Source organism: Archocentrus centrarchus, chromosome 17 (genome assembly GCF_007364275.1).
Source record: "Archocentrus centrarchus isolate MPI-CPG fArcCen1 chromosome 17, fArcCen1, whole genome shotgun sequence".
In the NCBI taxonomy this organism is placed as follows: Eukaryota; Metazoa; Chordata; class Actinopteri; order Cichliformes; family Cichlidae; genus Archocentrus; species Archocentrus centrarchus.
The window spans coordinates 24,197,189-24,221,682 of NC_044362.1; the positions used below are offsets into that span (position 1 = coordinate 24,197,189).

At 39.0% G+C, this 24,494-nt stretch overlaps 3 protein-coding genes across 5 annotated transcripts; 2 read left to right on the plus strand and 1 right to left on the minus strand.

Annotated features, from left to right (window-relative positions):
- The first annotated feature begins 1,227 nt into the window (after positions 1–1,227).
- Positions 1,228–9,523, plus strand: tpm4b (tropomyosin 4b). 3 transcript variants are annotated; one of them, XM_030751224.1, is made up of 9 exons: positions 1,228–1,564; positions 3,291–3,416; positions 6,604–6,737; positions 7,640–7,757; positions 7,839–7,909; positions 8,017–8,092; positions 8,417–8,479; positions 8,566–8,635; positions 9,163–9,523. In XM_030751224.1, the coding sequence occupies exons 1-9, from the start codon at positions 1,451–1,453 to the stop codon at positions 9,243–9,245; spliced, it is 855 nt and encodes a 284-aa protein (XP_030607084.1). In that variant the 5' UTR covers positions 1,228–1,450; the 3' UTR covers positions 9,246–9,523. The 3 variants fall into 3 exon arrangements, with proteins under 3 accessions (XP_030607084.1, XP_030607086.1, XP_030607085.1); XM_030751226.1 differs by lacking the exon at positions 9,163–9,523 and adding an exon at positions 8,805–8,902; XM_030751225.1 differs by lacking the exons at positions 1,228–1,564; positions 3,291–3,416 and adding an exon at positions 5,249–5,536.
- Positions 9,524–11,846: 2,323 nt separating this feature from the next.
- LOC115795452 (ras-related protein Rab-8A-like) lies at positions 11,847–18,340 on the plus strand. The gene is made up of 8 exons (XM_030751358.1): positions 11,847–12,020; positions 12,553–12,613; positions 14,098–14,158; positions 14,266–14,343; positions 14,448–14,537; positions 15,150–15,215; positions 15,480–15,530; positions 15,664–18,340. Exons 1-8 carry the CDS (start codon positions 11,897–11,899, stop codon positions 15,751–15,753), a joined length of 621 nt encoding a protein of 206 aa, XP_030607218.1. The 5' UTR covers positions 11,847–11,896; the 3' UTR covers positions 15,754–18,340.
- cib3 (calcium and integrin binding family member 3) lies at positions 18,320–22,025 on the minus strand. The gene is made up of 6 exons (XM_030751359.1): positions 21,905–22,025; positions 21,141–21,175; positions 20,610–20,721; positions 19,917–20,064; positions 18,948–19,143; positions 18,320–18,798 (listed from the first exon to the last, which is right to left on the minus strand). Exons 1-6 carry the CDS (start codon positions 21,953–21,955, stop codon positions 18,777–18,779), a joined length of 564 nt encoding a protein of 187 aa, XP_030607219.1. The 5' UTR covers positions 21,956–22,025; the 3' UTR covers positions 18,320–18,776.
- Positions 22,026–24,494: the final 2,469 nt, after the last annotated feature.

The window sequence follows — 24,494 nt, forward strand, 5'->3', positions numbered from 1 at the left end:
AGACTCAGACTCTCAGGGTTGTACAGTGCCATCTTTACCAAAGCACAGCCAAGATACCGTCTGTATAAAGACTAATATCAACCAAGATGATCTGCAGCAGTGTCAGTGCAACATGAATAACAACAGATGCATTTGTCCAAGTTTATCTTCAGATGTCACGTAAATGGTCACAGCAAGACTCACTGTTCTTTGAGTTTGAGTGTAATCTTTATTTTTAGTCAAGGCAGCTGGCAGAGAGGAGCTGAAAGAAAGCAGACGGGCCTACCAGTGCTGATGTAGTCAATGCAAACACAGACAGGCCTATACTGTATGCACCTCCCACTTACTAAAACCATTTTGAGTTTACCACTTAAAAATTAACCCTAGAACAACAATTAAAATCACTAACATCCGTGTTTTCTTTTCATTCTTAAGTTTGCTTTCCTTTGCCTTTCCTGAAAATTTTAATTTTTTTTAAACTCTGCAAATAAAGTAGTTGAAAACAAAAAAACATGCATGCCTTGTCTTTCAAATGTCTCATAAGTGCATAAAACCTAATTCCTGGAAACAGTCTTGCGTTATATCTCCCAGTCAACAACATATTTTTTTTAATTTAGTGTGCTTTACAAATCAGAGAAAACAGATCTAATTACGGATCTGTCAAACAAATAGCAATTAAGTGGACCATAATTGCAGCAGACCTGTGGCTTATGTCTGTGTATCCTGACTGCAACGCTCTAACTGCCTGGTGTGGATCACATGCAGACAGCTCTTTCCCCCCCAAAATTTTCTTTGGCTGGATCATTTTCCATACAGCCCTTTTTCATTCAGCGGTAGAATGAAAACTATGTCCTTTTCTAACCAACTCTGGTATTAACATCAATTTGAACATTCCTAAGTAAGAACACAGGCATATAGATTGTCCAAAGAGGTGGGGGGAGTCACATATATTACTAATGCGAACAATGTCCCTTTGATGTTTGAGTTCTGGATCGTTCTCCTGCTTCTTATCTGCATAAAAATCCAAACAAGGACATAGACCTGGCAATGAAACATCTACACCATGTTGTCCCTCCAAAGAGCCTTTGAGAGTTGAAGTTTAGATTGGGGTGGGGTGGGGGGTGATGGGGGGGCACAGTAAGTTCTAGAGGAGCCAAAGTGGGGAGTGGCGAAAGGGGTAACCGGTGGGAAAGGGCTGTCACTGGGGACTAGGGCTGTCTCCAAACCTCCTGTCAAGTTTAAATCACATACAGCTCCACCGACTCTCAGTTTGCATCTTCCTCTCCTGTGCTCACTCGCTCCCCTCCGTCTCTTTCTCCTCCTCTTTGCATCTGCCAGTTGCTCTCCCTGTCAACCTTGTGAGGGCTGCTGTGAGGCGTCTTCCTCTGAACATCTGCAACAGCTTTTCTCCCTTACAAATTAAAGCCTTCATTTTCTAAAGCTCTCAAGACACTGACACACAACAGTCACCATGGAGGCCATCAAGAAGAAGATGCAGATGCTGAAGCTGGACAAAGAGAACGCCATCGACAGGGCAGAACAGGCCGAGACCGACAAGAAGGCGGCAGAAGATAAAAGCAAGCAGGTGAGATGTAGCTCATTGGTTTCAATGGGAAGTCACAGCTTGGATGAACTTTTTTGAAGCTTATTGATTTAATATAGGAATATTAAAATGTCAGTATATTTACAACAAATTAATTAAATTAATTTTAATTATCTCAGTTGTTGAAAGATGTGCACATTTTCAATATACTGATATACAGATTGCATATCAAAATGTATTTGTATGGTTATTGGCACCAGCCATATTGCAACATTATGATGTTAACTAATTGTTTTTTCCTTTTACTTTGATAGTTTTAGTTATTTTTGTTGTTAAAGTTCACGGATAATCTAAAACACAAAATCAGAACCCCCAAAGCACATTCACAGACTGCAGATTTAATTCTCAACAGCACCAAATGCTGAATCACAGGGAGGGGTTGGTAGTGAGTTTCAGGCAGGAGAAGGTGGACACAGGTCCTCAGAGACGCAGAGAACAAACGGCAGAGTGACAAGTGCTTCCAGCTTTAAACACATCACCTATAGCATCTGATGGTCTTACTCTGGTAGACTGAGTTTCCCAGAATTGTTTTTGAAAGTGAAGCCTGTATAATATAAAAGAAAACCTCACAAATATCTGCACCTCCATATTTGGTGCTGCAGTTCGAGCTGTGGCTCGAGCCACAGACTGATGCTTCCCAGCCTAACTTAATGACAGTGTACTTCCATTTGATACAAACAAAATAGAATCTGGAGATGCAATGGGATATGTGAGGTTTCTAAATAGAGGCAATTATTGCACAGTGGGGGGTGGTGTCATCATTATATTGGTATGAAAGGAATGCTGGAGAGCAGGGCGTTAGAAAGGCTCAGTCAAAGCCTGGATCCAGGTTTAAGCAAGTGGAAAGATCCACTCTGGTGGTTAATGCCCTAATAACTCCCCCAGAGAGCGAGGAGTGGCAGTTGTCACTGGCACCGCATATATGGACCCTCGGCATGTCTTCAGGAGCAAACAACAGTCAGCATGAAATCCTAGAAGATTATGCGGAGCTCTTTGGTTTGTTGGGATGGCTGCAGTACAAGCAGTTCTACGAGAGGCTTTCTTTGCTATTCTTGGCACGATGAGTAGAACATCAGAGTGCAGTTAGGCTGACGGAAGACACTGAAAATACACAAAGCTGCATGCAAAATCAATATCTATTACACAGAACATCAGGCACAGATTCCTGCAGCAATTAAAGGATTGGGCCACCCAAACTCTGCAGCTGTGTGTCTTTTCAGAAGGAATGTCCCACTCACCCCACATAATCTACAGGCTTCATGGTGAATGTTTGACTCTGGAGCTTATTTCAGTGGAAGGAATATTAAAATTACACCACATGTGTTTGTTGAGACTCAATATGACAAACAGGCTTTCTGTTGAGTCATTATTTTTTTATTATTATTATTTAATTTTAAAATACCTGTTTATACTATGGTGTCTTAATGTGTCTTTTATATGCTATTATGTCACTTAATTATGGCACTTATTTTATTCTTTTTTTTTTGTATACAGCACTTTGTGACTGTTTGTCTGTGAAAAGCACTTAATAAATAAACTTTACTGACTTTTCGTACTTACACTTTCTCGATAGTCCAAAACCATCTCAAATACATCAGGAATATTCCAAAACAGCATTTAAGTGTTCTGCAAAAGATATATCACCCACTAGTGATTTCTGTCATATGTCATGTTCCTCACATGTTCTCTCCCATCTGCCTATTTTCAGCTGGAGGATGAGCTGCTCGCTCTGCAGAAGAAACTAAAGGGAACCGAAGATGAGCTGGACAAATACTCCGAGGCCCTGAAGGATGCTCAGGAGAAACTGGAACTGTCGGAGAAGAAGGCCACAGACGTGAGTTCACCGCCGAGACTCCATCTGAAAGGCATTATTACAGTGGAACACCACAGCTTCTAAAGTATCAATGTCAAATACTTCATGTGGACTGAAATAGATATCACTCCATGAGAGGAAAAAAAGACCAGTAACAGGGAGACAAGTTCTTCTCTGTCAAAACCGATTTAAACAAAATCATTGGATGAAGTGCTTGTCTTAGTTGAAGAGTTGCCTCTTCTGCTTACACAACCCAAAAAAGCAATCTCTGGACTCATGTAATAACTTATAACAGTTTCTAAGGTGGCAAAATATGGGTGTGATGTGATTAAAACACTGACACTTATACATAAAATAATACATATTCTATTAAGACAGGAATAAAAGAAGACAATCAAATGGACCCTGTTTTAAAGAACTACCTTGAGAGTAAATTTGAAAAAATAAACAAACAAAAAACACCCTAATGTAGGACTAATAACCCAGAAATCCTGAATTGAATATCTTCCATCTTTTAATCCAGACAGTGTTGAGAATCAACAAGTTATTGGTGGCTCACTGAGGTCTGTAGCTGAGCTATTTCTCAAGCACAGACACAACTTGGCCAGCCTGTTGCCGACCAAAGAATTTCAGGAATGCAGCCTAAGCAAACAGAGAACCCCGTACTGCAGTTTCTAATGAAATCAATGCTTTGGCCTTTTTTGGGGCTGAGCTATTATTCTCTCCTCAGTCTGGCCTTACAGTAACATACCTAGCCAATGTGCAATGCTGAATGACCGCTGACCTTTGGAGAGCATCTACATTTGTGTCGTGTATTTATTGCTTAAACATACCCTTCCAGGAAAATGTTGTGGATCTGACTGGGGATTATCCCTTATCAAAAGCAAAATAAATCTGGACACAGACACAGACTTGGCTCAGTTTGCTTTGACCAATATAATAACATTAATGGTTTGGAAAGTGGCTCATAGAGATTCTCATCTTCCCTTGAGTTTGTAAATTTTTAAGTGGATCTGGAAAGCATTTCATCTGTAATTATTATTGCACAGCTGAGTTGAATATATAGCAGAGTGAAGGTAAAAAAAAACTATGAGCTAAAGCAGGTGAGATGACCTCAAAGGTTAAAGGTGATGGATGGCCTATGGCCCACAAATACTTTTTGCAGGTCGCCTCACTTCTTTCTTTTCTTCTAATGTGCTTCACACTGCTTTTGAGGGAGATGCTGATACATATAAAGGACGCAAAAGTGAGGAGGAGGAGCAGGAAAATGGGGGCGCTGTCGCCACCCGATGGCTGCAGGTCATGTCTGCAACCAAATCAATTTACATTCCAAGCCACTGCAGGTCAACAACCCCTAGTGAATAGGATTATTACGGCCCCACCCCACCTTTGACCCTCCCCCTCAGGAAGTAAATCTTTGTACTTTAGATTTCTATACAGTTTAACCCCCCCCCCCCCCCCCCCCCCCACACACACACACACACACACACACACAATCACACACACGTACACATTTACTTTACTTCCTTTTCTCTCCCAGACAACCAGATCCAATCACATGATGATCCCCTCAGATGTGATTCATGCTATATCTCTGACCCCCCCCCCCCCCCCCCCCCCCCCACACACACACACACACACACACACAATCGGAGGAGTTGCAACACCTTCACTTTGCCATATAAGTCCATAATAGCAAACCCTGGCTTCCACCCGCACAAAAAAAAAAAAAAAAAGTGACTTTACACACCTCTTTTGTGGAGGAAAAAAGAGCTGCACATTCCCCTCCTAAACCCTGTGATGTCATCTGAGACAGGCTTCTTCACATGATTGGAGGATCTCGTCATAAATTTCCTGAAAACTCCCAGCCTTTTTTTTTCCGCCGTCCCACCACCGCACCTCCCTGATTTCCTGCCCGAGAAAAAAATCTCTACAGAGCCTGCAACTTTGCACCGCGAATCAATAACTTAAAGCTACAGATCGTGAGTTTAGACGAACCCAGGTAAGGAAACAAAACAGTCGGAATTATGGAGGCCGTAAAGAAGAAAATTCAAGCCCTCCAACAGCAAGTTGATGAGGCAGAAGATCGCGCACTGGCCGTACAAAAGGAGCTGGACACTGAACGGGAGCTGCGCGAAAAAGTGAGTTTTTATTTAATCCAGCCTGGGGTCCGCTCTTTTTTCTTTATCTCCAAATCTGTAATCCCAGCATACCCGCTGAGCATCTTTACTGAGGACTGAAGCGTTGATACACTCGAAGTGTCTCAGAGTTGGGCATCAAAGTAGCGGCAATAGTAACGCACCAAAGAAAAAGCGAAACCTCTGTGTGCGTATCCCAATTAGAAATCTGTATTTTATTCTGTCTTCTCATGTTCTCTACGGTCGTTTCAGAGGCACGTTGAGACATCACTGTGGCGACATTCCTTTGCAGACATTTGTTCGGCTGTGTTATCTAACTCCAAGCCGCCCCATTAAAAACCTCCTAAAACCCCAAGAAATGTAGCCAGCGTCCCCGGTGTCGTATTAACTGTCAGTTGTTGTTTGAATGTTAAGACACTGATTTGAAAGGTTTTAGATAACTGAATCTTCTGCAAAGCTGCTGGAAGATGGTTACAGTTCTTGTCAATAATCTAGAAATTTTCTTTTGCTCTCTTGCGCCCTTTGAGCTTTTTGATTGAATAACAGTTGACACACAGTTTGTTTGAAAATTAGGTGCCAATCCCCATTCCTCCTTCCTCTTCAGCCTCTACACAGGAAGGAGAGAGCAGGCATGGTTATCTGAGCTACCAGTGCTATGGGAAACAGGCTGAGGAAAGGAAATCTGTTGTCCCCCTAAACATACCTGGGTTTACGCTACAAAAGTGAAGCTGGCTGTAAAATATCAGATAGGCCAGCATGAAAAACTCTCACTGTGTTATCCTGTGTCAGCATTTTTTTTTTTTTTTAAGTAGGTAGTCAAGATGCAAAGTCCACAACCCATTAAAGTTACCAAGGCTGAAAGGAAGAAACAGAGGCATGCGATGACCTGATTTTGACATCCTCTTAAAGCCATGAATGAAATGGGGGGGTTTAAAATAAGCAAATGCAAAATGAAAACCAGTTTTCAACATTCAGCTCAAGTGATAACCTTCCTGTTTTGGCTGCGTTCATGTTTCCTTCCTGGCCTTTGACCTATGACCTCCCTTATCTTTCTCAATCTCTGGCTAAAGGCTGAGGGTGAAGTGGCATCTCTGAACCGCAGGATCCAGCTGGTGGAGGAGGAGTTGGACCGTGCTCAGGAGAGACTGGGCACAGCCCTCCAGAAGCTGGAGGAGGCTGAGAAGGCTGCAGATGAGAGCGAAAGGTGAAAATCAGCTTAGATCTGTAGATTCAGACGTATTTGTTACTGTTGTGAGTCACTGTGTGTTTTAATGTTAAGTGAACGTTCTACACCGCCCACAAGCTTAAAGTTGGTTCAGACCATCAGAGGCATTTGCTGTTACCATTCAGATAGGCTTCAGCCTGTTTTATGTGGCACAAAAAACTGAGCAAATACACACACACACACACACACACACACACACACACACACACACACACACACACACACACACACACACACACACACACACTCTGAACTGGCTGAAATCACTCTCATTTTCATTGGCTGGAAGCAGTGAGGAAAGCCTATTGGAATGTGTTGTTCATCCCCTCACAGTTAAAAGGAAGTTTGTTGAATTTAAAAATAAAAAAATAAAAGGAAACTTTGTAAAGTCTTTGGAGCTGCTGGTTCTGCACAGTCTTATTTTTCAATGAAAAGTCAAAAACAGCAACAGTACAAAAACTGGAGATTTGAACAATCTGGTAAAATTATGTAATATTGTTCGAGTTTGGTTTTTCTTTTTTGTTTGTTTTTGATTACGAACTTGTATTTTCTGTCAAAATCAGAGTTATTTTGGCTTATTAAATACCTCGTGGGGCAGTATTAGGACTGAAGCAATCTAGTGATGTCTAGCTGATGCAATGGGAAACACACAGGGAAAGAGGTTTACAGAAATGCAGTGAACAGATACCGTGGGGTGTCAGTGACACTTGACAGGTAAAATAACTGTTGGAGATGCAAAGTGGGCAGGTACTGAGTGGAGTCACCTTTTAAGAGAGACTGAGGTTTATGTTGGCAGTCAGAGATTACCTTTGTAATGTCAAGCTACTGGGTGTCTTTGTGGTGTTGTTGAACTAAATGCTCTGCATCTTTTCCATCCTTAGAGGCATGAAGGTGATTGAGAACAGAGCCATGAAAGATGAGGAGAAGATGGAGATTCAGGAGATGCAACTCAAAGAAGCCAAACACATTGCTGAGGAGGCCGACCGCAAATACGAGGAGGTGTGAACGCAGAGATCATATTTTTCTATTTTCAAGCCTATGCGATGTCACTTCTGTTGCTCAACTGTGATTTCATTCCAGGTTGCTCGTAAACTTGTCATCCTTGAGGGAGAGCTGGAGAGGGCTGAAGAGAGGGCAGAAATTGCAGAACTGTAAGGAGAAATCTAGTACAGTTATTGGCAACCACAACATATGAACTTTAAACATATTCGAAGCAAAACAGTTATTAAAAAAAACAAACACTTTTCCTTTCCTGCAGTAAGTGTGGAGACCTGGAAGAAGAGCTTAAGAATGTTACCAACAACCTCAAGTCTCTAGAGGCTCAGTCTGAGAAGGTACGTTTGCTACCAGCTTCCTGCTCGACAGCTTCACATGTTCACACTCATCACTGTAAGCCCAGTACAGCTACTCAGCAGGAGCAGCAGCACATTCAGTGCATTTCTTTATACTCACATTCACAACTTGTATCCTCATCTCGACCAGAATGAGCCTAAAAAAAACTGTGGAAGCTCTCACATGATCTTTCTAAAATTATCATGGTGCATAAATACTGACATGGCTTACAACTTCAGTCTTGAATGTGTAGAGATGGAAAAGACATTTTCACAAACAAAAGCATTATGGCATTTGGTGGTTCATGTATTTTTCTCTCTGCGTAGTACTCTGAGAAAGAAGACAAATACGAGGAGGAGATTAAAGTCCTGAATGACAGACTTAAGGAGGTAAATTCATTCATTCTGCTTGAGTTACCCGTGTTCTCTGAGGTAAGCGTTGCCTGGATCATTAATGTGTTTACTGTTTGAAAAAGGCGGAAACCCGTGCAGAATTTGCAGAAAGGACAGTGGCTAAGCTGGAAAAGACCATAGATGACTTAGAAGGTACGCTTTACTTCAGCCCTCATTTTCAACCCTACACATCATCTTGTACTAAATCTTTAACTTCTTACTCTGTGATTTCTCTTTCTGATTTCCCCTTCGTGGTCTGCCCACTTCTGCATTTTCCTCTGACCCTCCTGTGCCTGTTTACCATCTGCCCTTTGACCTGCAGATGAACTGTATACTCAGAAGCTGAAATACAAGGCTATCAGCGAGGAGCTGGATCATGCCCTCAATGATATGAACACCTTGTAAACCCTGCACTCAGCCGACTTTGCATCTTTAGTAGCACTTTGTCTCTCCTTTTATTCCTGTGCATTCAGTGCTCCCTTTTCTTTTTGCATTGAAATGAAGCTTAATAAAGACCTTTTTTCTCTTTTACACTGTCTTCTGTCATTCACTTAAATCTGCTGTTCACTGCTTTGCAGCTCCCCACTATGAAAAGGTCCTATTTCCTGTTGTACTTATACTTACAATTTACTTGTTCACTGACAATTATGTTATATATCTGCTGCTGCTTTTTATTACAGAGAGCCTATCACACGCAAAAGAGGAAAACATAGGAATGCACCAAGTCCTGGACCAAACACTGCAGGAGCTCAATAGCTTGTAAAATGCCAAGAAGAACATCAAATAAAAAAAAAAAAAAAAAAAAAAGGAATAACTTTGTTTTGTAAAAGATATTTTCTACATGCCATCCATTTTCTGCAATTTCACTCCAATTTGTGAAACACATGTAGCCCTTTTTATATATTTATGGTTCTTTTTGTTTCTTTTCCTTTTTTTTTTTTTAAAAAGTGGTTTTGGGTCCACATGATTTCAGTATCGGTGCTAGAAATTGTGTTGTAGACCAAACTCTGAGCACAAATAAAACCAACAATGATGACAGTATTAATGCTGCTGCTGATGTCGTGTCGTGTCGTGTCCTCGAGCCAGTTTCACCACACATCCATAAACCGTACCGGGGGAAAAGAGCTCACCCTTCAGTGTGCGTGTGCTAACATGCACACCGTGCTAAGACAGCAGCTTTTCTCAGATGTTGATTCTATCACAACAGTAATGCCACTGAGTGCTATTGTTTGTTTTGCTTATTTTTTTTTTTTACATGAAACCTACAGCATATCACAGACAATGGTCAACAAATGACATACCACTGTATTGAGTTAATGTTAAAAATTGTTATCTAAGTAAAAGCGGGTCCTCAAACTTCTTTTCAAGCTTCTTGTGACTGTGAGCTATAAAATAAATGACTCCAATTGCATTATACTACACAATAAAGATGATTACTGAGCAATAAATACTAAACCACAGGTAAATGAGAAGTTCACCCAGAGTGCATCCTCAACTATAAACCAATAACCTATTGTGCAGCCTTACTATTAGGAACATGAGCCAACTCTGCATCAAAATTTATTTGCTTCAACACAAAGTGTTGCACAATCATGCTCATTTTGCTAATAGACCACGACAGGCACTAAAGAAGGTGGTGTGATGTGACTGAAAGTTTTGGAAGCAACTGTCTTCAAGGTGTTTTTTATTTCCTTGTTAAAAAATAAAGATGGTTTAAAATGTATTAAAAAAATAAGTCCTACAATCCAGTAAAAAAAAAACTACAACTAGATTAGTATTTACTGTACTTTAACATTATTAATGTAATTAATAAACAAGCGCCTCTAAGACACAAGATTTATCTATTTTTCTCTGTCCTGGTTACTAAATTGGACCATGACGCCTACCTTATGCTATATGCTTTTACTGCTGATACAAATGTTCTTAAACCTACCGATATAAACATATTTATACACAAACAGATGAATATGTAAAATGACTGTTCAATTAACTGTATTTTAAATGCAACTTTGGCTTCCAACAATTATTAAAATAAGTTAATCCAGATAAAACAATCAATGTGCTGCATTCTGTTTTGGAATAATGTGCTTGTTTTTGCCTTTCAGCCTTCCACTTTCCCCTACTTTTCCCCTCCCTAAAAGTCCCAAATTCTCCCCCTGCTGGGCTGTGGCAGGTTTCCAGAAATGTCCATTTCATTGTTTAGTTTTTGGGGAGGTTTTGTTTGCTTCAATTAATGTAATTGAAAAATTACATTAATTGAAGATTTTTCTTCTTTTTCTTTTAAACTTCCAAAATTTGCCTAGATTTCTAAAGTTTATTTGTAAGTGTGTTAAATAATTGTGGTCATAATACTGAATAATTGTGATTATTTTTACATAATCAAACATGCCTGACATGCAAAAAAACAAAAAGAAAACTTTTTAATATTGTAGATATTAAAAAGTAGATATTGACTATTGATGTCAAGTGGCATCATATTTAATAAATTGAATGTATACCCAGAGGCCAGAAGTGATTGGCCAGACAGCTTCACGCTGAAGGCAAGAGTAACTCAATCACTCATTAAAACTAAGACATGCAGAAGAGCACAATACACCAAACCTTGAAGCAGATGGGCTACAGCAGCAGAAGACCACACTGGGTGCCATTTCTTTTAGCTAAGAACAGGAAACTGAGGCTACAGTTTGCATGGGCTCACCAAAATTGGACAACATAAGATTGGAATAATGTTGCCTCGTCTGATGAGTCTCAAGCACCACTCAGATGGTAGGGCTTGAACCTGCCTTGTATCAATGGTTCAGGCTGTGGCTGGTGGCGTAATGGTGTGGGGGACATTTTGGGCCCCTTTCTTTTACATGACATTGCATTCACTGTACCCAAATGACCTCCACAGTCACAGATCTCAGTCCAATAGTGCACCTTTGGGATGTGGTGGAACAAGAGATTCACATCATCTGCAGCAACTGTGTGATGCTATTATGTCAGTATGAATTGAAATCTCTGGGGAATGTTTTCAGCACCTTGTTTTTTGTTTGTTTGTTTCTTTTTAAAAAAGCACCTTGTTGAATCTGTGCCACAAAGAATTAAGGCAATTCTGAAGGGAAAAGGGAGTCCAAATCTGTACTAGCAAGGTGTGCCTAATAAAGTATTTAGCAAGTAAAATCAAAATCTACATTGTATTTTTTAGGCTATACCCGTATATTAATAATAGTAGTAGTTGTAGTAGAGTAAGAAGTATAGTATATTTAAAAAGCTTAAAGTAGCATAGGGTTACCAGAAGTTAACCAATTTACTACTACTTGTTTGCTACTGGTCACAGTTAGAGAAGCTGTTGAATTCCGGGCCAGCAGGGGGCGTCATTCCTAATCATTTACATGTTTCCTCGCCGGCGGGATTTCCGCAATAATATCAAGTATGGCGAAAACATACGACTATTTGTTTAAATTACTGTTAATCGGAGATTCTGGTGTCGGGAAGACCTGCGTCCTGTTCAGGTTTTCAGAAGACGCCTTCAATTCAACGTTTATCTCAACTATAGGTGAGTTTTATTGCGGGGGGACACAAAAACTGAGTCATTCTCTGTTTACAATACGTCAGTGGGCTTCTGACTGGGGCCGTCTACTTCCCGGATTTCAACGGAAGTAACTAGTTTCTCTTTCATATTTATTTAACTAAATGTGCATTTGGTCGAGTAGCAGTAATACAATTAACTTGTTAATGCAACGCGGTGAAGTGAAGCTTTGCTAATTCTTGTTTTTGCTTGTGACGCATGTGTAAGCTGAAATGTTTGGATTGTATTTTAAACATGCCGGGTTGCTTACCCTAAGGTTAGCGGTTAGCCGAATAGCAGTAACATTAGCAATTAGGCCCCGTCTACACTCTGGCGAGACACCAGATAGCCCGCTATTTGACGACGTAATGGTTAATTATTACCATATTGCTGTAGCTTATTGACAGCCCGTAAGGGTAATTTACTTAATGTAAAACCAGGTTTAGCTAGTTTTTGACAGAAAGAGCTAAGTAAGCTAACGATATGATTGACATTTCATGATCCTTCTTTATCCCTGCAGGCATTGATTTCAAGATTAGGACAATAGAGCTTGACGGCAAGAAGATAAAGTTACAAATATGGTAAGTTTAATGCATGACATGTGACATAATGGTAGCGTTTAGTAACTATTTGCCTAATAAAGCATGGGTGGCGTATGCTTACCATTTACGGTTCCTTATAGGTTAGGAGTGCCCGCCAAAGTTTTGTCTTTGTCATTGTTTTTCTTAAGTTTTAATAAACATTTAGTATTGGTTGATATATTTTTTTTTGTTTGTTTGTTTGTTTCGGTATTTTTACACTGCGTGCTGGGGCAATATACAAGTGTTTTATTGAAGTTTTAACACCATGTACACAATGTTTTTGAGCGTGTGTATACACACACTCACACTCTATTATCTGTGACAAAATGCCTCCATTTCACCCTATCTCTAGCATCCTCCTCTGTCACATCAACCCCTCTGCATGTCCTCCTTCACTACATCCAGGTCTTTCTCTTTTCCTTTTGCCTGGTAGCTCTATATTCTACGTCTTTTGTCCAGTATATCCACTATACCTCTGCTGTACATGTCACGCTCAATGTCACTCCCAGCTCTGACATCCCACTTCTAAGGCAAATGAAATGCAGCATAACTTTGTATCCAGACTGCTCAACTTGAGCTGTCTCTCTGATATTCTAATTTCTAGTAACTCCCATTGAAAATCTGAACATCTTCAGCTCTGCCACCTCCAGCTCAGCCTCCTGTCCTTTTGTCAGTGCCACTGTATTCAAACCATATATCATAACAGGTCTCACTGCCATGTAAACCCTCTCTTTCTCTTTTGCTGCTATTCTTCTGTTACAAATCATCCCTGACACTTGCCTCCACCCATTCCACCCTGCCTGCACTCTCTTCTTCACCTCTCGTGTACACTGTCTGTTGCTTTAGATGGTTGACCCCCAGCTATTTGAACTTGCCCACCTTCATTACTTCTCCTGCTTGCGTCTTCACTTTTACACCCGTCTCACTGTCATTCACACACACGTATTCTGTCTTGCTTCTACTGACTTTCATTCCTCTTCTCTTCAGAGCATACCTCCACCTCTCCAGGCTCTTTTCCACCTGCTCTTCTATTCTCAGTACAGATGACTACAGACTCTTATCTGAAGACGACTTCAGATAGGAGTATATAGAATAAAAAAAAATCACACAACAAAAAACAAATGAACAATAAAATGTTGTTAAAATAAAAATTTAAAATTGGGTGCGGGGCTAAAGTCTGCTATTAACAGACAACCTGTTACACTTCTAGATTTTATACCACTTTTTGTTGCCACTGTTTTAAAACACTGTTACTCTACCTGGCTAGCTAGGATTACCCAGCATGCTGATTGGCCGTTCAAATTTGTAATTGTAATATTGTTTATTGTATGTATTGATAACTATTGCTAGCACTATATCAGCCTATTCAACTAGTCTAAGATAAACTAACCTATTAGATGGCATGATTGACAACAGTTAGAAATCAATGTTAACTTTCCTAACAATCTCCTCAAACAGTGAATTTGATATTTTGTCCTTTTCAGGGACACAGCTGGTCAGGAGCGCTTCCGAACAATCACAACAGCGTACTACAGAGGAGCAATGGTGGGTATCTTCACATGCTGACAGAAAAAATGTGATTTAAATCTTCTTTTCTGTGGAAGCTGCAGCTCTTCACCTGCATTTACATGTAATTTTACTCCTTTTTACAGGGCATCATGCTCGTCTACGACATCACCAATGAAAAATCCTTTGAGAATATCAAGAACTGGATAAGGAATATAGAAGAGGTACGTTCTGGTCTAAATATAAACCCATCCTCTTACTTTCTACCCTTAAAAAGTCTGAATGGCATAGTATAAACTTTTTAAAAATTAAAACTCTCCTAATCCAGCATGCATCAGCAGACGTTGAGAAGATGGTTCTTGGCAACAAATGTGACATCAATGACAAGCGGCAGGTGTCCAAAGAGAGAGGGGAAAAGGTGAGAAGCTTGACAGATGCATATTTTCAGATAATCTTCTCCAGACTATGATTTTCCTGTAACACAGCAAGATCGCTCTGTGGGGAGGAACGCCTGGCAGTTCTTGGAGTTTCAGTTTCACCAGCACAAACACACAATGAAACTCAGAGGAGAGAAGAGAAACTAGTGTTTAAAACCAATCCAACAGAAAGAAATGCTCTCTTTGTGTTTTCTCATGTCTGTGTTGCTCCCGGCACACAGGTTATTTCAATATGTAAAGATTCAGGAGTATGGACAGTGTGTGTGCGCATTCAAATCATGGATGGTCATGGTTTAAAAAAAACAAACAAACAAAAAAACCAAATCATTTATGCAGCTAGGTTTCCTTATTTTTAACCAGTGCCTGGTTCGCTGTAATGTGCTTCTACTGCCAGGAGGTGACAGTAATTATGACATATGTGCTAAGTAAAAGGTGCCAGGCTGAGATTACATGCTGCTGTACAAAAAGAAGAAACTTGCCATTGTTAAATCTGTATTTTAATGTTTATTTAATGTAATTGGTGCACATATGAATAAACAAACATATCAGCAGACTTGGTAAAAGTGTAATGTGTTTTCTCCCATTTATTTCAGCTTGCACTAGAGTATGGAATAAAGTTCATGGAGACCAGTGCAAAGTCCAACATCAACGTGGAAAATGTAAGCACTTTGTCAGCTTAGGTGCATGATAAATTATGAAAGCAAGGCACAGTTAATTTGATGTGATATCCCAGCACGTGCCCTCTGCTTATACCTAACATTGATGTCTTCTTTCTCTGTTTGAAAATGAAGCTCCCATAGGTACAAAATTAAGAAGGAACTTTCTTGGTTATAACTGGACCAGCTGCCTTAACTGCTTGAGTTGTATGTGCAGCAGATGCTGGTTACAATTTTTAAAATGTGTTTTTCTTTGTTTTCTCAAAGGCGTTTTTGACGCTCGCCAGAGACATCAAATCAAAAATGGACACAAAATTGGTAAGAACAAAACTAATCATCATCAGCTCTTAAATTTTTATGAAACGTTTTTGAGTTTTTCCAACTTGTGGAAAACTGTGCTGCAAATGACAGTGCGGTGACCTGATTTTTGTTTTCTTTGTTTTTGCTGTAGGAGGGCAACACACCGCAAGGAAGCAGTCAGGGAGTAAAGATCTCAGAGCCTCAGAAAAAGACCAGCTTTTTCCGCTGTAGCTTACTCTGAGGAATGAGGCCTTTCACACTGACTGGACATAAATGGACTGTTCTTCCTCTGAGCACTTCCTCCCCCTTTCTCTCCAGCTATGGTCAGTCCTCTCAGCCCACATAAGCCATTATATTGTCAGTAAATGGAGGACTTCCCCTCCTCGCTTCCTCTTCTGAAAGCTTCCAGAGTTGCATCTTTTCCATTTTAAGGATAACTGTTGGCTTCATGGGTCACAGTGCTCTACTGGTGGAGGACTCAGCCAAGAGCATTATCCAGATGTTCCATTTCACAGAAATGATGGGTTCTTACTCCAGATGTTAGTCTCTTCATTATCCTTGCTCATAAGTCACACAACTGGTGGCAGAACCAGGGATGAGAAACCATTAATAGCTCGAGGACTGGATTTTAAATGTGATATTTAGATCTATTTTTAATAGCGCTCTTTCCCTTTTTTTATGTGACAAATTTCAACCAGAGGCTGATGAGCTTGAACTCCTGTGAAACAGAGCTGTACATTTTCATTGCAGCAGCTGAGAATCATATCAGTCAAGGGTCAGAGAGAGAATGGGATGAAAGATTTTTCTCTTGAGCTCTGCTCTTGGGTTTGCATGTTGTCCTTGACAATCACTTGATGTGACTGAAAACGATGACGCCACCATCAGTGCATTCACTTCTGTTGAGCAAGTGATTAAAAGCAATATAACATCTTAAACTACAGTATAGATTTTTGTCTCTATAGATTGCATTCTGCTGTCAGAAGCTTGGCTGAACATTTTATGTTGGGTGGCAATAACCTATGGAAGTGAGAATGTAAGTACAGTATTTTGGAGTGTTTCTGGATGCAGCAATTAACCACTCTTAAGTTTGGTATAATAAGATTCCCAAAGTTAATGCTTAATTTGTAGTTTAAAATCACAACCTGTTTGAAGCCACTAAAGATGTCCTCAAGTCTTTAAATATTCAGTTTAGAGTCACACGAGGCAGAAAAGCAGCAAAATATTTCATTTGAGATGCTGAAATTATTGGTATTTAACTTGAAAATTTAAAACAAATTTAAAACAGTTTATTATTTAAATTAGTTTCTCTCCACTGGCCAGTCGCCTCAGCTCTGAAGTAAAATGGATTCTATTTGATGTCTGAAGTTTTTGTATCAGCTCTACTTCGCAGTCGAGTTTAATGATGTCTCTGGTTGTTTGATGAGCAGTTAAAATCACTTGAAGTTTCACACTGTAAACCCCTTCTGCCCCTTCCCTGCTATCATGCAGCTCTCCTTGCACTTTACCAATAAATTATGGTTTGTGTGTAGTCTGTGCCAAGTGATAGTTTTGCAATACAGTGCAGTCATAAATTTCTTTTTCTCTTTTGACTCTTGGTAATATAATGGACATATAATAGCAAAATTTTACAACACCTAAAGGTCTTGATCTCCTTGGGTAGTTCACAGCGAGTTACTTCAGTATATCTGCGCGTTTAAAAAAAAAATTACTTTTTAAACCTCTGTTTTTGTACTACTGTGCTGCCAACTTGTAGTTTAAAAGTAATATTTTATCGGTTTAAGTAGAGCTGACCTGGCTTGAGCGTAAAGATGACTCTGGGGTATTCTGCATTTTGTCATAGGTTGGTTTTTCTATTGTGGACCTTAGATTTGACTGCTAGGTGGCGCCAGACGCACAGGGTGCGTCTTAGGTGACTGCCAAAACTCAAATATTGATCAGTATTTTATTAGGGACAGCTAATTTGGAGTATGTGATGCAAATATGTACACTCCACCTGTGTTGAACTTTAATGTGGATTCTCAGTCAGTCTCAGTCAGTCTTAGTTTCCATTGGTTCTACTTTTTATGCTAGTCTGAAAATTCCAACATGCACAGTATTGAAGGGGAATATGTTTCTTCTTCTTCTTCTTGCACCTTCTTAATATCAAATAATTTGGGACCTCATGAATACCATGGCCATTTGTCTTAACCACTAGTACTCTGTTCTGTCATAGTTGAGCTATGCATCGTGAATCATGGACCTTTGCGTGTTCGTGTAATGTACTTTTTTTTTTTTCCAGACGTACCTATAGACCTGTACAGTTGAATGTATGGGCTTTTGTTGTTTTTGTTTTGTGTCATTCACTGAGCCAAAAAAGAGGACACACTGTTTATTTAAAGCTGCATTGGTGCATCAGTGCAGGTCAAATTGAGCACAATGGAGTACTGTTGAGCTGAAAGGGTATAGATGTTGAAATGTGAAGACGGTGCTTTTCTTTTTGTTTTTCCGAGTGACTCTGTAGCTTTAAGTCATAAACAGAAGCATAGGGAGCAAACTTTTATGGGACTCAAGCTGTATCATTTTTCTTTCCTGAAATGATACTTCCTCTTTGATTTTTGTTTTTAAATCATATCTTTTTCTTAACCTTCATCCCTTTTTACAGCCATATTTTATTCCATGTAGTGTGAAGTACACAGGGAGAATAATACATTGGGGGGGTACACACTGTAAATATCACTTAAAAATAGGTTACTTAAATTGTACTGTACTTTCTAAACCCCTATAAAATGTATCTACAATTTTGTAGATATGTGTACTTTGATTTAATAAAATAAGGCTATAAAACTCAACTTGTGTGTTTTGATTGAGTGGTTTTATTGGCTGGATATTAGAGGCAGCTATCAGTTTACCCACTGACTGCTTTCATGACAAATGGCTCTCCTATTATTGGCCCACTGGAATATTCGGGTGTGTATTTTCTTTATTGTCCGGTGTAACTGAACACCTTTTGATACAAGACACAAATCCACTGTTGGTAATCATAACTAATGAGCCTTGACTTGATGGATTGGCTGATGCCTCCACCTGATGATATCTGCAGTCAGAGGAATAACAGAAGAGTCACTCTTAAAGAATGAAAGAAAAATGTTTTTGGTAATTACATTTTTTTTTAAATAAAAGATGCAATAGTTTTTGGCCAAGATGGCAGGATTTCATTCTGCAGTATTTTCAGTCCATCCTTTGGGGCTACTGGAGGTAAGAAATGTAGAAGATTGCGTCATTTGGTTATATCCTTATATGGAAGGTGCTGTGAACAGAAATTTTTCTCATTAGAAATACAAAAGTAAAAGCACAATATACTATATTACAGTCATTTATAACAGAATGACACTTGTATTCCATGCTGGTGAGTTTACATGTTTCATATGTCTTTGTAAATGGTTACTGCTGGCTTACCTGAGGAAGTCTGGAGCTCTGACAATCATGTGCTGAAAATCTTCGAGTGACAGACGTCCATCGTTGTCCAGGTCAGCCTCATCGATCACCTTCTCGCACACCATCCTCACCTCGTCTTCCGTCAGCTCGTTACGAGTCAGTTTGTTCAGTGTCTTCTCCAGGTCTGACTTACAGATGAAGTCGTCGTTATTGAAATCTTGCAAAAAAAAAAAAAAAAGAAATTAACAGTTGAAATAAACCTTCATTTAATGAAGGCTTAAGGCTTTTTTTTTTCTTAAATCTTCATTCATTATGAATTGAACGCTAATATTGTTGGACATTTCATTTTTTTTTTTCATTTAAAAATATATGCCTTCTTTACAGGTGTGAATTAGTAAAATTGCCAGTTTTATATTTACACCTTAGATTTTAATTTTGCTGAGATATACAGTGTTTTAATGGGGGACAAAGAACAAAGCTTAAAAACATTCCTGTAAAATGCAGTGTTTTCTAATGGTCATCAATCCTTTTCACCATAGTACAACTACATCACCCTCCTATCTTTCACCTTCTTTGCTAGTCTGAATAGTGAATGAAATGTTTTCTCCACCCATGACATGCATGTAGGTTCTTAGAGGCTTTGATGAGCTTGTTGCCGCTAAAGTGGGCTGGTATATGATTTAAAATTTTCCATGCACCATCTGCCATGTTTACAGCTCCATGTACTTCTTTCAAGCAAAATATAAATATTGCATGCTTGCTTGTGAGGAACAGGTTTAACATGACATTTTTCCTTATTTGTTGCAATAATGTTAATATTTCTATTGTGTTTTCAACGTGTGGTAGCAGGAGGGGTTATTTGCATACTTTACAAAATACTGGGTGTAATAATATGTGCACTGTATTTGTGAAACTGCAAAAACTTAGAGGAATTGAAGCCAGTCTCAGTCTCACAATGATAAACATGCTTGATTTATGAGGATATTTTACCATAAATTTTGAAAGCATAGTAGGCCTTGAGGTCCCGTGGAGCCATCTCGCTGAGGACAGAAAACATGTCCAAAAAGTCATCCAGTGTCATGTTTCCCTCTCCGTCCTCAGAGAAAACCTCAGCAATCCTCTGTCGAAATGGGTTGTCCTAAACAAATGGGACACCACAGCAGTCTAATAGAGAGTCAGAGTGTGAACACACAGAAGTGCAGCATAGCTAACGTTTGTTGGATGTGATGTCTTGCCTGTGCTCCAATATGCTGTCCAGTTATAACAAAATTATATTGTTTGTGTTTTTTTTTTTTTTTAACTTAAACTCTAGTTTTGTTTTTCTAATGGGAATCCAATACAGTTATGTAACTGTCTATATAATTGCAACAGCTTGGAATAAGAGGTAACCCCGAGGGTAACCCTGATCTTGACCGACTCACTCTCCCTTTCTTGGGGCATGTCAGGGACCAGCTTGTTTACACACCTGTTTACCTTGCTGTCATTGAGTAAAGAGGCATATAATTGACCCATTTCCAACAAGTGTCTCTGGGACCCACCAACATCCTTCAAGTTTAAAGGAGTCGGGTAACATATAACCTTTCAAAGAATTCTGTCGATTAATTGGCCATTAATTATGGATTGGGAACACAGGGAGAGAGAGCGGGTCTGCAGGGTGTGTGCGGACCAGTGCAGTGGGTCTACCTTCAGCTCTGGCATGCTGCCAATCAGCTCATATGGTAACTTCACATCTGGGTGGTTGGTGTAGTCAAGAGGAACGAGCTGCGGTGCCAAATCCCGATAGCGGTAGAAGAGTCTAGGAAAGGTTTAAAAAATTTACTATCAATATTGAATTACATGATATCTTCTATATTATGTAGATTTGTACTCTGAAGGGGCAGTCACTAGAAAGGAAAAGTTAACTATTTTGAACGCCACCAGTTTGAAAACTGAAAACATTCAAAACTTACACACTTTCCAGCACAGGGAAGATTTTGAATAGCCTGCCTCACAGTAAGACAGGTGTCCTGATAGTCTAGTTTAGAGTTACAGTATGGTATTGTGTAGAATAGAACAAAATTCAGCTCTGTCAGACATGCTGCATCAGCAGTGAGTCAGGAGATTAATGAGATTTAACACAATTTCATTCCAAGGACATTTTTAATGCTCCATATTTGAGCTTTTCTACACTGGAGGGCAGATATGAAATTATAAACAAAATAATTGTAGGCTCACCTTAGAATTTCCTTTCTTGTAAAATATGTACAGTCCTGTGAATACAATCAGATCAAAGCAGGGAAAAAATAAGTAGTGTTTGTACAGTGATGGGTGTGAGTTTACCCAATAATAGCAATACAGCACTATGAAAACCCCTATATTTGTAAAACTGTAATAATAACAGTTGAGTTAGTAAAACACAGAAGTAAACACACAGATTTTTGGCAACAAATTATGAAGGACTTTTGATGTCACTGCACAGAATGATCTCTGCCTGTCTTATACTGTATATACTGTGTTGTATGTTGCAGTTGGTCAAGACAGGACCAAGTTTTAAAATCCAATCAAATTCAATGCTTTTGCCATGACAAATGTGTAAATATGGAAGTAAGAGGCACAACATTTCCCCTTTAGAGGAGCACCAAAAATCTAATTAAATACTAGCGTAAACGGATTTACCTTAAGTCCACATTTTAAGGCATTGTTTTAGAAATGCTGTTAACTCTGGGCATACCATCACTAACTTCACCAAATTACTTCTTAGAGTTAGACTGTGATAGACTTTTTTTGCACAGTAATGCTGAAGGAAGCAAAGTGACAAGCAAGACCAGCCATTGCATATTATCAGGAAAACACTGACTTTTTTTTTTGCTAATAAAAAAGTGTAAAGAAGTCTGATTAATCCTGTCCATAGATGTTAAGCTAATGCTGATAAGAGAAGCGCCATTCATTCTGAGCGAGGATGGTTAATTAATTCATAAAGAAACAGGACTGATACCAACCTGATAGGCATCTAGCTGCTGTGCCGTGAAGATGGTTTGTTTATTCCCCATGTTTGAGCGTGGAAAAGCTAAGTCTCAGGTCCATCGCTGCTCAAACGCGAAGTGCTTTTTTTAAAGTGGGTATGTCAGTTATGAAATACTCTCACAAAGGGAAGCCAGAGCCAAAGAGGAGATCAGGTGTCTGGCTGCACCGAGGCCCTTTGGTCCCCACTATAATGGAGGCATTTCATCGTTTTATCCATTGTGAATAGCAGCCCCTTTGATAGTGAATAAGGGCTGTCGTCCAGCATCATGCCAAGCGGTATCAACCCCCTTTGGTGCCACTCTATGGCCAACGCCTTGTTCACCGCTCAGGTTACACTCTTCAGAGACAGGGTTTTGTAGTGGGCAAATAGAGTTTTTGATGGGAGACAAGTTGTGTTTCAGTTGAGAATTCAGTTGTTGTGTATTTATATATAATATTCAAGCAAGTTTTCAGGTTCAGGTTTAGGTCAAGTGTTACATATCTCACCTAAAATTCTGTACTTGCACTGACTTGTATGCACACAAACTGAGCACAGAAACACCTCGAGGCACCGACAAAAAACCTTTTCTTTGATCCTGCCATTATAATTTATAACAGAAAGGGTACGGTATCACCTTTACCTCGCTCTATTCTACATAAAAGGAGTGATAAGGATGTCATTTGCCAGAATAACCAATGATTTTAGTCATAAAAATAAAGGTTAAATAAAGGTAAAAAGTTTGATTTTATATATTTTATTTAGAAAAATCAACAAGTCTGTCTGTAAAAACCCAGGGTTCTTTGGTCCTTTTTAAGGAGCCCAAAGAACAATTTCAATGATACTTTCATTACACCAAATACAACTGACTGTGGCTTTTAGTGTAAAGTGCTTTGCGTGGTCAGTAGGAGTGTGTTCCATTTTTATTTGTTCCTTCTACTCCTGAATTAATTCTTGTTATATTCTATGGAGTTTATAAGGTGAATCTCAGGGCTCAAGGCACTGACAAGCATATAAAACTAGTTAAGTGAGGAATATTTGATGGCAAGAGGAATTTATTTGAATCAACAGTTTGTTTACTGACATTAACAAGAAAAGCAAAGGGTGCTGTGCTTCACAAGAATTAATCTTTGCAGAGGAATTTTTATTTAACTGTTAATTCTTATGGTTTATTATGTCTTAAACTTCTCTCTTATCACTTCTTTTAGTCGCATTAACAGTCATGATCAGATTCGCTTTAATTTAAGAGGCACATTTGGAACATCAGGTTTATAGTTTACACTTTGTTATACTGAGGCACTTAATGTCATCTGATTTTTGCTTTTGCTTTGTTGAATTTGAGATATTTTACTTTATTATATGAGTACATTTATATTGGTCTTTTAATGTATACTTTAATTTTTTTAAATCTAAATTTGTTTTTATCAATAAGAGGTTAAGATATATGTTTGGTCATATTATATTACCATGCTACTTATGTAAAATATTTTGTTATATGTTTATTGTGTTTATATGATGAAAAATTCAGACCTGTCAGACATTAGAAACATTGTAACTTTGTAAAACCGATTCCAAAATAACACCACTAAAAACTGGGGCCTATGATAAACATTATATGATAAACAATAACTATGATAAACTCTGTACCCAAATTTCCCCTCTGTGGAACAATAAAGGCTGTTTCTTCTTATAACCTTCACAAGAGGGGCTTTGTATTAACAGGCTCTGGTGCTAGATTGCATTCAAATATCAAGAAGTATAGATACCAAAAAAAAAAAAATCAAGAGAATGTGTTGTAGGAAGACGGGGCTTCAGGACATTTGCTACTACAGAATGAGTGCCCTCGTGGTTACGCTCACTGTACTCATCCGAACTGTTCTCAACCAATCTCAGCCCAGATCCCACTGGACAAAAGGGACCTCTAGTGGTAAAGTGGAAGATGTTCAGAGAGACTGTGGATGCCTGTCACTTTAAAAGTTGTGATTCAAAGAGGCTGAACATAGTCAGTGTACATGAGTGAGAGGTTATGATGGTGCAGTTCAATTTCATTCAGGGAGTTAAAAAATTGACAAGGATAAGTGGAAGAAGATGGATGGATGGATGGATGGATGGATGGATGGATGGATGGATGGATGGATGGATGGATGGAAAAACAAAATATCCATGGTCACATCACTTTACTCTTAATAAATCCAAAGATAAGATGCCTTTATTGTCATTGTTTCCAGTGATACAGCAAAACTGTGGGTGCTCTAGTAGTGACATTAAAAACACATTACATCCATTAAAATAAATATAAAAAATGCACAAATTGTAAAAGAATATTGCACAAATAATGACATAAAGTTGTAAAGTGTGTTATAGAATCCCTGATTAAGGGTATGGACTGTTATCACCTCCCTGAGGGCAGAAGTTAAAAAAAGATGACGACCGGGGTGAGAAATGTCCTTTATGATGCTCTGAGGTTAAAGAAGTTTGTCACCTAAATATTCATTATTTTACTATCTGATGAATTTAGAAGTCTAAAATGTGCACTGCCAACATTCTGCTGAGTATTGCAGATGCTTTTATATATTATATTTGGGGAA

Coding starts and splice junctions, on each gene's coding strand:
- tpm4b (XM_030751224.1), top strand. CDS start 1,451: ATGGAGGCCATCAAGAAGAAGATGCAGATGCTGAAGCTGGACAAAGAG. Junction 3,417..6,603: donor CGGAGAAGAAGGCCACAGAC/GTGAGTTCACCG, acceptor CTCTGGCTAAAG/GCTGAGGGTGAAGTGGCATC. Junction 7,910..8,016: donor AGGGCAGAAATTGCAGAACT/GTAAGGAGAAAT, acceptor CCTTTCCTGCAG/TAAGTGTGGAGACCTGGAAG.
- LOC115795452 (XM_030751358.1), top strand. CDS start 11,897: ATGGCGAAAACATACGACTATTTGTTTAAATTACTGTTAATCGGAGAT. Junction 12,021..12,552: donor AACGTTTATCTCAACTATAG/GTGAGTTTTATT, acceptor TTATCCCTGCAG/GCATTGATTTCAAGATTAGG. Junction 14,538..15,149: donor CCAAAGAGAGAGGGGAAAAG/GTGAGAAGCTTG, acceptor CATTTATTTCAG/CTTGCACTAGAGTATGGAAT.
- cib3 (XM_030751359.1), bottom strand. CDS start 21,955: ATGGGGAATAAACAAACCATCTTCACGGCACAGCAGCTAGATGCCTAT. Junction 21,176..21,904: donor AGCAGCTAGATGCCTATCAG/GTTGGTATCAGT, acceptor TTGTATTCACAG/GACTGTACATATTTTACAAG. Junction 20,065..20,609: donor GCAGCATGCCAGAGCTGAAG/GTAGACCCACTG, acceptor CCATTTGTTTAG/GACAACCCATTTCGACAGAG.